The 13,818-nt window shown below is 45.0% G+C and overlaps 1 protein-coding gene across 1 annotated transcript in view; it reads right to left on the bottom strand.

Annotated features, from left to right (window-relative positions):
• Positions 1-867: 867 nt before the first annotated feature.
• The window catches only part of LOC147693352 (transient receptor potential cation channel subfamily M member 2-like), a 3,804,886-nt gene continuing 3,791,935 nt past the window's right edge, over positions 868-13,818 (bottom strand). Inside the window, exon 33 of the mRNA XM_086935946.1 lies at positions 868-1,234. Within this exon, the coding sequence (XP_086792072.1) occupies positions 1,109-1,234 (126 nt within the window). The 3' untranslated portion in view covers positions 868-1,108. The remainder of the gene's footprint in view (positions 1,235-13,818) is intronic.

A 13,818-nucleotide genomic window follows, 5' to 3' on the forward strand; every position in this document is an offset into this window, starting at 1 on the left:
CCTCGCTGGATGGTGTCGGACCGCAAGGAGCTTCATAGCCCACTCCCGCAAGGCCTTTGAAGCCATATCACGACTGTCTGAGCACGACTTTGAGTCGTGGTCACGCTTGAGACCCCAAAGACAGACTAGATGGGGGTCGGTTACCGACATTATGTGGTGACAGGCACCGCACGGTTTAAACCCTGTCTTCTTCAAAGACATCCTTGCACACAAAGAAAAAATGATGAAGCCAACAAAAGTTGAAAAAGGCCTGTCAAAAAGTGCCAGAGGGGTAGATCTTTTCCAGATCGGCATTTAACTGGCAGGGGAAGAAAAGAACTGAAATCCGCTAGCATGGGTGGCGCTTATATAAATGGCTGCAACATCATAACTGAAGCTAACGCTGCTGATGACGTGACGCGGATTCGAATGGAGCCACCCGACAGTGTGCGCAAGGGGTGTTGCTCGAGCAAAAGTTTCCGGATCCAGCCTGATGCCAGGGAGATTCAAAGGTAAGGAATCTGCAGCTAGAAGTCTGTATCAGATTGTTTACCCAATGCAAGGCAGGTTTAATTACTGTGGCATTGCTGTTCATCATATGAACATTGGGTATAGAGGAGTTTAACTTTTTCTCAATACTAACCGCTACAGTATAGACTTCAATTGGACAAGCAGCAATATGGACCCTCAGGATAGGCTGATATTCATGAGGCAGTAAAAATCTTCATCAACAGTGTTTTGAATAGTATAGATTGTACACATCAACAACTACTAGTGTTCTTTGCATAAAATTAGAATTTTAATAATTAGGGTATGACGATGGGCCTGTTGCCAAGACCACTTCCCAGTGTACACTGGATGACTCCATCTCTAAGACTACAGCCCAGTCTAAACTGGATGACTCCTTCTCTAAGGCCATTGCCCAGTGTACACGGGAGGACTCCATCTCAAAGCCAATGCCCAGTGTAAACTGGGGGACTCCATCTCTAAGCCCACAGCCTAGTGTACACTGGATGACTCCATCTCTAAGACCATGGCCCAGTGTATGCTGGTAGACCTTGAAAAGTTGCTGGATAAATATAAGGCTAAGGTCCTTCCAAGTGTAGGCCGCCTCTGAAGCATTACTAGTTCAGTAGTGTGCATTGACATTGTCTGCCACTTGGTCCAGGATAACATTCATGTTTGCGTAGAGGAAAATCTTCTCGGCGATAATCTGCCAGCGGATGGAACCAGTGGATGTGAGGTCAGGAAGATTCTGCAAGACAGAAAAAGAACTTTATGGTAGAACAAAGGATCCGCTCCTCCTGTCCAGATCACACTTTCAACATTGTGCCTATTTTCACAAGGTGTTAGAAACCCATTTATAGCAGCCAGGCACATCCATTTCACAGTATAAAGTTAACTGAATCAAACATGGGGTTCACGGTGCAACAGTTAAGCTCCATCCATGGAATATATTCTGTGTCCACTCCTGTTAATAAATCTTTGGTGCAATTGAGAACAGCCTGAAGCCTACTTTTTAAATAAATAAATAGGTTTATTGTCTCATTTATTGTTAAATAACTTAAATACATTCCTAAACAGTCACCCATAATAAGATTTATAGCTGCAGGCTGTACACATGGGGTGGACAAAAAAAATGTATGCTCCCATAAGACATTGAAAAACAAAGAAAATATTTATGCTTGATTTGTTCATTTGTTAGTATCAAATCCCCACTTCTGTTGTGAAGATAACTCTTTTAAAAAGTCCACAGCAAAAATTCCACTTTCTACATTCCTGTTTTTCAAGGGGTTTGAAGAATGAGGTTCCTCTGGGGTGAGGCAACCTCCATATTGCATCCTAACTGGATGATGCAAAAATAAAACATCTGGGAAAATATGAAGTATTGATGATGAGGCTTAAGGAACCCATGTGTATTTTGCCTATCGTCTTCATCGCCAACTGACGTGAATTAGTATGATGAAAGCACTGATCACACTTTCTCTCATATTCTTAGTTTATTTACAAATCTGTAAATCCTACACAGGTAATTGGACCAAATACAAAGCTAAATTCTATAAAAATGATATTATTCAGGTTGCTTGTATTTGAATTGACACAAAATGGTATTAGGCTGGACTCTGGCTTGATATAGATTATGTCAAAGTGCTTAGTGGTACTGATGATCAAGTTGCTTACCTTCGGTAACGCATTATTTGGTAGAGACAATATCTAGCTGCAGATTCCTTACTTTTGAATTACCCAAACGTCAGGATAGATCTGGAAACCTTTGAGTGAGCAGTATCCCTTGAACGCGCTGTGAGGTGGCTCCATTCGGCTCCAAGTGATCTTGTTAGCATAAGTAATAATGTTGCGTTCACCTATATAGGCACCACTCTGGCACCTGAACTTTAGTACTTTTCACTTTTCCACGCTAGAAGCGCAGAGCCCTGAAGTGACTGACTTGATGCACAAGTTACTTACCTTCGGGAACGATATATCAGTAAGAAACAGTAGTTAGTATTAGATTCCTTACCTTAGAATATCCCCAGGCGTCAGACTGGATCTGGAAACTTTTGTGTAGCAGTACCCCTGCGCATGGGTAGGTGTCGTCTGCGGCTCCGCGTCCGTCGTCGGCGTCGTTGGCGCCATGATGACGTCGCCGGAGTACTTAGACGCCGCCCTCGCGCGCTGAAGTCCGTTCTTATACACCGCTTTTCTGCGCCAGAAACACTGAGCCATGATAAAAACCAACACTGGTGCCATGAAACTAGGGCCCTGAAAGGGGATGACCTTAACCCTAGATATCGGTTCGCAGAACGGGGAGGATGGGTGGGGTGGTAAGGAATCTAATACTAACTACTGTTTCTTACAGATATGTCGTTACCAAAGGTAAGTAACTGGTGCATCTGAAAGAAACAGGTTAGTATTAGATTCCTTACCTTAGAATAGATACCCCAGCAATACCAACCCCGATGGTGTGTCTGCGAACCAATAATCACACCAGAAAGTCCTGGAGGAGGGACCGCCCAAAGAAGCCATCCCTCCGGACTTGACTGTCCAGGCAGTAGTGTCTTGCGAACGTGTGCAGCGAGGCCCACGTAGCTGCCTGACAGATGTCCTGCAAGGGGACTCCTCGGCCCATGGCAGTAGTAGCCGCCGTGGCTCGAGTGGAATGGGCCCTCAGCCCAACAGGAGGCTCCTTTTTAGCCAAAAATTAGCATACCTTGATGAACAACACGACCCGCCGAGAGATGGTCCACTTGTGCACCGCCCGACCTTTCTTAGCACCCACGTAACCCGCAAAGAGTTGGTCATCCACTTAGAACTGGCGTGTGGGATCCAGATAAAATGAGAGCGCATGTTTTGGGTCCAGACCGTGGAGCTGCTCTTCCCTTTAGAGGGATGCAGAGGCGGAAAGTAGGTGGGCAAGGTGATGGACTGCCCAATGTGGAAGGCTGTGACTACTTTGGGCAGGAAAGAGGGTCTTGTCCTGTCGTAAATATTTAATTTACTATCTTAATTTCTATGCAGGTAAGTACTTAATCAATAATAACTCAATCGGAAAGAAAGAAAACAGAGTCCGTGGTGTTAGAGTTCTTAGGGGTTTTATTCCTTAAAAAGGAATTATTCCGGAATAGGATATCATGTTCCTGCAACCACACGGGGTTCAGGAAGGGATAGAGCAATGTTTTATTGACAATACATAGCTTATATACTTAATTTACATCATAGGAAGCAATGTAGTAGGCGTAACAGCTGAGAGTAGACAAGATAACAGCATCCACGTGTTACTAGTACGTAATCAGAAGGCGTGGACTAGGCGTAACTGGAGGTGTGCTCTAGAAACGTCACAGGTAGGTGTCACATGTGGGTGGCACTAAAACAGAAATGTTGCAATGTCAGCAGAAATCAGAAGCTTGGATGCGCGCGCAGCTGCATGACGTGTGATTTGGCGTGAAACTGGAGGGTGCAGGGGGCTTGACATTTACACTGACGGAAAGAGACAGAAGTCTGGCATGTCAGATCAACTTGTGCTTCTATCATATCTGATATCTGATGTTTTAGGAACGGAGCTATCTGGGCGGAAAGGTCTCTGGGGCAGAAGCTATTCTATACTGACTGTGAGTGCGTGTATAAGCGCCTGAGTGTCTGCATGAGAAGCGTGGGGGAATGGGCCTTCCATGTGAGCATGGTAACAGAGGCTATGAATTATTTGCACGGAGACAGGCCGGCCCTTTGGCTCTGCAGCTGGGGAATGTTTACTGAAACTAGTAGGCAGGAATGTATCTTCGAGGAGCGGAACAGATAACTCGAAGGTTGTAGTCAGTCTTGGCAGGCAGCAGGCTGAGCTGAGCGTGGTGGGCCGCGCTGAAAGTAAGGCAGAGTTCACAGGTACGGGGGCAGCCTGGGCAGCCTGGGCTTTCAGAATCAGAAGGAAGAAAAAGCTCGATGGCAGAAATTCTGGGCCTACTTTGCCAGAGCTGAAAAAAACATGTAGCGTACACTACAAAAAGACGTTGGCATAGCATACTTAGGAACGGACTATTCAACCCATTCAGGGTGGGTCTGAAAGAGGACATGTTAACGTTGGACGCAAATGTATTTGCGTCTTCATAGCTGGCACAGGAGGGAAGTTACATGCACTTTAACTCGTACATGGAGACGGTGGGGTACACGATAGGGAACATAACTTGACCAAAAATTTATATTTCCTCATTCCCTCCTTGTTCCCTACGGACCCTTCATGATATATCGATCATCATAAATTGATCAGTTTGTTCTTGTAACATAATTTGTTCGTCTCTCTTCCGTTGTCTGTTTGAGAGAAAACTGGAATGTTCAATGCACGATGTGGCACACAGCCCACATATCGCCGGCCCACACTGTAGGCACAGGCAGCAACTGAATACTATGACAAGGCCAAAGCCTAGGAAAGATAGGATCTTCCATCCCCAAGCGGACAACGTTGTCCAGAACCAACCGGACCAAGTCCAGGTGCCTGGATTCTGATGTATTAAACTTGCAATTTTGTGAAGACGTGTAATAGCTTTGTATACAGATGGCGCGTTTTCTGGAATGAAAACACAGCAACTTGACCCGATGACCTTACAGGCTCCACCTCTATCTGCCAAGATGACGTCAATAACAAGACGATTCTGAAGGACAACAACCCGCATGGCGGACTGTTCCTCTGTTAGGTTACCTAAGGCGGAGGCAGTTTCATGTACTACAGCTTCAAGGGTTCTAGTTAATCTACGTATTAATTTACTGTTTTGGACGGGGCCTAAAAAGAAAAAGAATCCTTTATTAAAATCGGTGTATTGTTCCCATGCCGTTTCTGTATAGTCGACAAGCGGGAGATCTCTTCGGAGTCTATTCTTTACTAGATTTGTGTTTCTGTGGTAATCAGGAGGGGCTAGAAAAACAGGTGGCAGAAGGAATGCAATATAACAGGTACCATCCCAATCTGGAGGCAGACATATGTATGCGGTATGACCACAAACAAAATAAGAATGACGGGTAGCTTTAAAGGATGATTTACCATGATCACTGAATTCGACCACAGTAGTACATTTACTATGACCTAAGTGTACTGAACCTTTCTTTCTGACACATAAATCACCAGTGACTGGTAATACTGACATAGCGGGCAGAACTGGTGCAGCTTTGGATTCAACAGTAAGAATCATAAGGTTAATTGTGTAATTACTTAATCCATATACTTCATTTTCTAGATCAGTTCCTATTCTAATGGGGAGTCCCTCCTTATCAGGGTAACAGACGTTGAGCAGGACTAAGTTCAGGTTTCCCCAAACCCAGCTCCCGTCGAGAACAGCAATATCAGGATCTAAGGAATTAATTATTTTGAACCATGCACCACAGGAGCCGTTGTGAGTGAACGGGTATGGAAAGAGGGGAAGAGCTCCCTTGTAATTCTGGTAGGGAGGGAGTCGGCCACATATCCAGCAGTTTGTAGCGTTATTAGTCTGGTGGGAGTGATGTAACATACTAATGAATGTGTTGTTGCGCAGCGCAAGTCTGTAAGAAAGTTCATGTGGAGGTAACTCGCTAAAAGAATGTTCAGCAGAAACATTGTAAGCAGATTGTTCATGCTTGAAAATAGGGCAATAGATTGGAAGAAGTACACTTGCAACAATGATCAGAATACTTAGAAAAAACATAATTAATAATGTCACTATACAGTGACTACGCAGTGATTTGCAGTATGTACGTTTCTTGAATTGTCTCTCTCTCTCTCTATCTCGATCTAGGGGATACATGTCAGAAACTATTTAACCGATTCACCTAGGGGAGGACTTAAACAATTAAACTGTCTGACTTGCTAGATCGAAGCTTGAGTCGGTACTCCTCTTGGGGAGTTTTCTCTCGTTCAGGTAATTTAAAGTCACTAGGTTTAATACAGTCTTTGGTGGGGGTGGGCGAGTCAAGGTCTGGTTTCAGTTCATTGCATAACTTAATATGACTCGTGTGGACCCACCCCTTTCTGCCCTCCAACTTCACAGCGGTCCTCGTAGTAAGAAGGACGGTCTTCGGCGCTTTCCAGCGGGGCTCCAGCGGGCTTTTCCTGTCAAAATTCCTCACTAGGACTATGTCGCCAGGACGGACATCATGTGGCTTTACATCAGTGTTGTCAGGAAATGCTGCGGCAACCTGTGAACGACATGATTGGAGTGCAGACATCAAGGAGGCAAGGTAATCTGTTAACATGTTACAATCAACATCGGTAATTTTCTTAGGAATGGGCGTCCCCCACATATTCGGTGGTCTCCCAAAGACCACTTCGTACGGGGATAGTCCTGATCTCGAATGTGCAACCATTCTCATATAGAACAGCGCAACTGGCAGGGCGACTATCCAGTCGACCCCTTTCTCCTGGCATATTTTGGCAAGGCGTATCTTGAGTGTCTGGTTATGCCTCTCTACAAGGCCTGCGGCTTCGGGATGTCGGACACAGTGGAATTTCCACTGATATCCTAGTAAAAGGGAGACATGCTTCATAAGTTCGGATGAGAACGGTTGTCCGTTATCTGAGTACACGACACGAGGCAGGCCGTATCGTGGGAAGAATTCTCGAACCAGCTGCTTGGCAGTGGTCGGAGCAGTGTAATCTGAGACTGGGTATGCTTCGGTCCAACGAGAGAGTGCACAAACAACTACGAGGACATATTTGAATCCTCGACAACGGTCCATCTGGATATAATCCATCTGGAGGACTTCAAAAGGGTGATCGGGAGGATGAAATCCACCTTGCTCTACGGGGACGCTTTTACCTGGATTGAACTGACAACAGATCATGCAAGTACGCACTTTCTGTTTTGCTGCTGCTCGTAAGTGTTTGTTGTACCAGAGATTCTGTAAACTGTCTAACATAGCTTTTTCTCCTAGATGTGCAGGACTATGTGCTGTATTTATCATGATTTGAACCATGGAGTCGGGGAGGAACCATGTAGGTTTTCCCTTTGTGACCCATCCTTGATCTGTCTGGATCCCTCCTAGTTCGGTCCATTTCTTTATTTCATCTGAAGTGGCATGTGTCTGGATATCGATTACGTCTAGGGTGGGATCCCTGACTGACATACACTGAGTTGGTACTATTGTCTTTGTCACATCAGTAGTCTGGGTGTGAGTCAATGCTGTATGTTTTGCCGTCTGGTCTGCCAGGTCGTTACCCTGGGAAACAGAATCTGTAACCTTAGTATGTGCTTTACACTTCATGACTGATATGCCTGAGGGCAAATGTATCGCCTCTAATAATGCTTGAATGAGGGGACCGTGTTGGATCTTGGCACCATGAGAGGTCAAAAAACCTCTTTCTTGCCATAACATGCCGAAGTCGTGTACGACTCCGAACGCATAGCGGGAATCAGTGTATATGTTAACATTTCTGTTCTTGGCTAGAATACAAGCTCGGGTCAGAGCGATGAGCTCCGCTGCTTGAGCAGACAATGTGTCAATACGGTGTGTTTCTTTAACTTCAGTTTCAGTGGTCACTGCATATGCGGCCACTAATTCTCCTGTACTTGTTCTCATGCATGAACCGTCCACATAAAGTGTCAGGTCTGGATTTGTCAGTGGAACATCTGTTAGGTCTCGTCGAGGTTTTGTTACTGTATTAATGATCTCTATGCAATCATGCGGTGTTGGGTCGGTCATAAGTGCAGGTAACAATGTTGCGGGGTTCAAGATGCTACAGCGTCTGATTTCTATGTGTGGCTGGAATAGTGTCAATTCATAACCTGTCAATCGTGCTATGGTCAAGTGTTGAGTCTGGGTTCTGTTTAAAAGAACCTCTACGGAATGTGGAACTTGAACTGTTAATGGATGTCCTAAAACAATTGAATCACTCTGTCTGATTGCTAATGCTGTTGCTTCTACTGACTTTAAGCACGCAGGGAGTGCCTGGGCTACTGAATCCAATGTACTCGAAAAATAAGCGCAAGGCTTATATGAACCTGCTTGGTCTTGAGTGAGGACAGACAGTGCTGTACCTTCACGTTCTGTAACAAAAAGTGTAAAAGGTTTGCTGTAACATGGTGTCGCTAGAACTGGTGCTTGGCATAATGCTTTCTTTAATTCCTCAAAGGCTTGTGTATGTTCCTGAATCCAGGGAAGGACAGTCGAAGTCGCTGCCTCCTGCGTTGTTAACTGAATGAGTGGTTTGGCTAGAAATGCATACTGAGGAATCCATTGTCTACAGTACGAAGTGAGGCCTATGAAGGCCCGCACTTCCTTTTGTGTCTGAGGTTGTGGCATATTTGCAATTAACTGAATGCGATCGGGAGTGAGCTGTCTCCCCACTTTGGACAGCAAGTGACCCAAGTACACAACTTGCTGAACACAGAATTGTAGCTTCGAAGGAGACACCTTGTGTCCCTTGTCGGCCAGAAAATGTAAAACTGTCAGTGATGCTTGTTCACATTCGGGCTCACTTCGTGCGGTGATCAGCAGATCATCGACGTATTGCAGTAAAGCGGTGTTAACTGGCATTGTGATACAATCAAGTTGTCTTTTCAGTGCTTGGCTATAGATGCTGGGGCTTTCTGTGAATCCTTGAGGTGCGCGTGAAAATTTGAAACTGCGTCCATTTAAACTGAATCCGAAGAGATATTGGCTCTCTGGATCAATAGGTACGCTGAAGAAGGCGTTCTTGAGGTCAATTACAGTAAAGAACGTCGCTTCTGAATCAATAGCAGTCAATAAGGATGAGATGTCGGGAGCCACAGGGGACTGTGGAATAATGCATTTATTCAGTTCTCTTAGATCAATCACCAGCCGATATACTGGCGGTGCATTGGGATCAGTACGTTTAAGAATCGGAATGATGGGTGAATTACAGATGTTGGAGTCGGTCTCTACGACCACTCCCTGGGTGATGAGCTCTTCAATGATTTCCAGTAAAGCCACTACAGCATCGGGTGGTAACTTGTATTGTCTGATTCTGGGTAAAACTACACCCTGCTTGAGTGTAACACGGTATGGGGTAATGTGCATACAACCTACATCAGTTGGGCCTTTTGCCCACAGGTGATCTGGTACATTTTTCAATCTGACATCAAACTCACGTAACATATAATGACCCTTGAAATCCCGCAAAAAGAGTCTAACTCCCTCCGGGGAACAGCAGATCACGGCTCCTAGAGCCTTCAATGTTTTAATTCCTAACAGATTCTCTGGACATGATTTCGTAAGTAACAAGTCTGTAACACGTGATAATGGACCCACAGCCAGGGGAACTGGTTCTGATACCTCATTTACAATGGGCTGTCCTGAAAAACCAAGGGAAACATTCTGTGAGCCTGAGAGGGGTGCCCCTGGAACTTCCTCATGACTGATTGTGGTGCGACTTGCCCCTGTGTCAATTAAAAACTTTCTGTCTTTTCCCAATACTTGACTGTGTACATAAGGACCCTCTTGATCTACAGGAATCTCAATAAGAGGCAAGCCACCCTCCCTCTCTAGGCTGTTTCATGTATATCGTGGATAATCGGGGTAAGCGGACTGGGCATACTGGTACATCTGTTGTGAAACTTGCTGTGTTGCGGCAATGGGCTGTGGCTGTGATACCGCTACTGTCTGTGCTGTAGGAGATGAAGTATGCGTAGGCTGTGTATTCTGCATGGGCTGCATATTCTGTGAAGACTGATGCTGGTTATGGTCTTGTCTAGACGGATGCGGTCTTTCTTTAGTTTTACCTGTCGCTATGTTATGTTTCAGAACTGGGCATTCGTGTACGTAGTGACCTGGCTGCTTGCAATAGTTGCATATCCCTTTAACGGGAGCTGCGGTGTGACCTGTCTGGGTCGTACCCTTTCTGTGGCCATCGGTTGGGACCGATTGGGCTACTAGCATTTTCATTTTCGTGTCTTTCATACGTTTTTGTTCCTGATCCTGCTCTTCTCTAATTCTGTTCTGATGATATTGTAACATTTGTAACATCTGGGATGGCGTATTGGCTTGCCATGTACTCTCGACCTTGTATACACGGTTTTTAACTGCTAACAGGGAATTTTCGACTAACTTTGATACAAAAAGATGCGGGTACGACTCGCTACTTGGTTTAAGACCACTATTAATAATGAAACATTTCTCGAATCTTGAATAGAAGTCACTAGTATCTTCGTCGGGTTTCTGCTTACAGGCTGATATTGCATCCCAGTCTTCCTTTCTAGTTGTCAATAATCTTGGCAGAACCTGTACTATCAGACCTGGTAAGGCTTTAGTTTTCTCCCCAAGACCTACCCCTGGGACCCGTTTGTTCTCTTCGTCTTCTATTTCTGTCCATACAATCTTTTTCTCTCCCACCTCCCATTCTTTTTCCTTTAGTTTCTCGTAAATGCCCGTGGGCAACAGTACTTTTAACATTTTCGTGATATCTTCGTACGTATAATCCCCCATCAGTAACATGTCTTTAAGCTCTCTATGAAAACCTGCAGGGTCTTTATCATGGCACGGGACTAGTTTCTTCATTTCTAACAGTTCTAACTTAGTCAGAGGCGTGTGTACATACACTCGTTTCAAGTTATGATCGTCACCCATAACTGGGTGCACTTCTCGTAAGGGGTTCTGACTTTCAATGCCATGCCGATGTTCCATATGATACATTTTTCTTTCTGGGGGCGGGGCGGGGACATATTCGGAGCTTATGAAAGTGTCATATCTATGGCGTTGTTCTAGAATTATTTGAATTAATTTGGTACTTAAACCTCTCCATCTGTCCATGAGTAGTTCTTCTAATGTTTCGTGTAAGGGACCTGGATCAGAATGTTGATTTCTGTATTTCGTGAGAAGGTGCTGAATCATGTATACGCCTGCTAATTTCTGCTCGTCTGGGGAAAGGTTCAGGAATGTCTGTGCTACGGTGTCATCATTATATATATCCGGATTGTCAGTCCATAATATGGCTGACCGGGCTAGTTCTTGTTCATCCATAGAATTTAGTACATGGTACCCTACTCGATCTCGAAGCCTTTTATCAGTCTCCTGGAACTGATGTTCAGCAGAATTTAGGTTTGTCAAGGCAGAGAAAAGAACTCTCTTGCTTTCTGGACGGATGCCTTTCCTAAGGTAAGTTCCCTTACCTACATACGCTATAGTGTCTGTAGTCTTTTCTGGTTCTTCAGGTTCTTCTTCCCCCTCGGAGGAAGCCTTTTCTTTCTCTTCTTTGTGTACGTCTATCACTGCTTTTCTTATTTTCTTGTACATACTGGCTATGCAAGTCCCCTTGTCGTGTTTTCCTTCAGATATATTTTGACCCCACCTGTTGAGTGCATCTAATTCACCCTGATCTGTCTCGGGCCTGTCTCGTTCTCTTATTAGGCAATTTATGAAAAAACGTAATATCTGTCCTTGAACGTCAACTTTCTGATGCTCCATGGCATCCTTAATACTGTCGGGGTCTTTCCCAGTCTGAATAAACTGATATATTCTATCTAGATGCTCGTTCATTCCTGGAAACATCAGCAGGAAATCAGTAGCAGATCGTAACCGTAGTGATGCCATTATCATTCTATCGTCTTTGCCGGGTACTGGATCATATCTGCAAACTGTGAGTTGTCCCTTGAATATATCGAGACGGGGTGATTTGTACGTGTAGGGACTCTGCAAGTCCCCGAGCTGTAACCTGCGTGTTAATAGCGGGGTCTGAGGACCCCCCATCGCACCTCCTGAGGCGGAAGCTTGGACATTATCTCTCTGTGGAGTCTGTATCTGTACTTGAATTTGTCCTTTAGTAGGGTCAGGTAAACGTGGCTTCGGTAGATTAACTTTAGGTATGGGAGGCGGTGGAGGGGGTGGAACAGGCGGAATCTGATCTTGGGGTGGGTTACCACCCCCGTCCCTGTCGTTAGGCAGGGCGCGGACAGGCAGATTGGTGTAAGCGGGTGCTACATCCTCTAGATAGGAATTCAGGAATATGTCTTTAGTAGTCTTGTGAGTTACTTTAGTTGGAACCAATGGTGACGGTAGATTTTTCGGTATTTCTGAAATGGCCTCAGGCGAACCCTCGGCCGCGAGATACATACCGTTTACGAGGTTATTTCGTGCACGGTCTATCTGTTCCGACTTTACTCGGATCCCCTCAGTAATTAGTTCGTTTTCTTGGGCTTTCTCTGATTCTTTAAGTCTGTCCTCTCTACGTAGTTCTTTTTCAGCACGCTTACGGGATTCCTTACGCCAAAACTCTATGGCGTCTTTCTGAGATTGTCTGGCTTTCTTTTTCCATAATGCTTCCTCTACCTTCATGATGCACTCGGCATCCCATGTTCCAGTAACTGGCCATCTGTGTCTCTCGTCTAGATGTTTAGTATAGTCGGCCCATAAATCTAGATACACTATGGCATCTATGCCATGCTTGTGGTACATAAAGTTTCCAGGAGTATCCTTAGGGGGGATAGGAATTTCTTCCTCTAGTATCCCTTTCCTAGTTCCTATCTGCTTTAACTTGTTGAAAAACGGCATCTTGTTTACTCAGTAATGAACGCTCAATCCTTGCTACTTAATACTAGGTACAGCTAGTTATACAAGAACACAATAATGCACATAAAAACAGTCACACTCATACCACAACATTAATCACAAAAAAGACATTTGCGACATATACGACTACCCCCTATATCAGATGTACTGCTAAACAGCACAGATACACTGCTGAAAACAGTGCAAGAACTTGAATCATCGGATGTACTGCTAAACAGTACAGATACACTGTCTAAAACAGTGCAGACCGGACTTGTGTACCCAAACCCGTCTAGATACGTCCCAGCAATGGTACTCACCGGGAAGCACGGAAAACAGAAGGCCTCGGAAAACTCGACTGGACTGGACTGGACCGGACTCGACTCGACTCGACACGTGGATACTTCGGAAAACTGGTGGGCCTCTTGACACCTCGGACCATGCTTCTTTCGGCTAGGCTCTGGTCGGGATCCTCCGCACTCCTCACCGCCTCGTCTGGGTACTGATCGCAATCTTCGTCACCTCCGTGGGCCAGAGGGAGATACAAGAAATCCTGCCGGTACGCGTAGTTTCCTTCTAACTGATGGCAGGGGACAGAGCTTGCAACGCACCAACCGGCGCGTGAGGTGGGGGAGGGGTCCCTATTCGGGCGCCAAAATGTCGTAAATATTTAATTTACTATCTTAATTTCTATGCAGGTAAGTACTTAATCAATAATAACTCAATCGGAAAGAAAGAAAACAGAGTCCGTGGTGTTAGAGTTCTTAGGGATTTTATTCCTTAAAAAGGAATTATTCCGGAATAGGATATCATGTTCCTGCAACCACACGGGGTTCAGGAAGGGATAGAGCAATGTTTTATTGACAATACATAGCTTAT

The sequence above is a fragment of the Lissotriton vulgaris genome, chromosome 8 (assembly GCF_964263255.1).
Source record: "Lissotriton vulgaris chromosome 8, aLisVul1.2, whole genome shotgun sequence".
NCBI lineage: Eukaryota > Metazoa > Chordata > Amphibia > Caudata > Salamandridae > Lissotriton > Lissotriton vulgaris.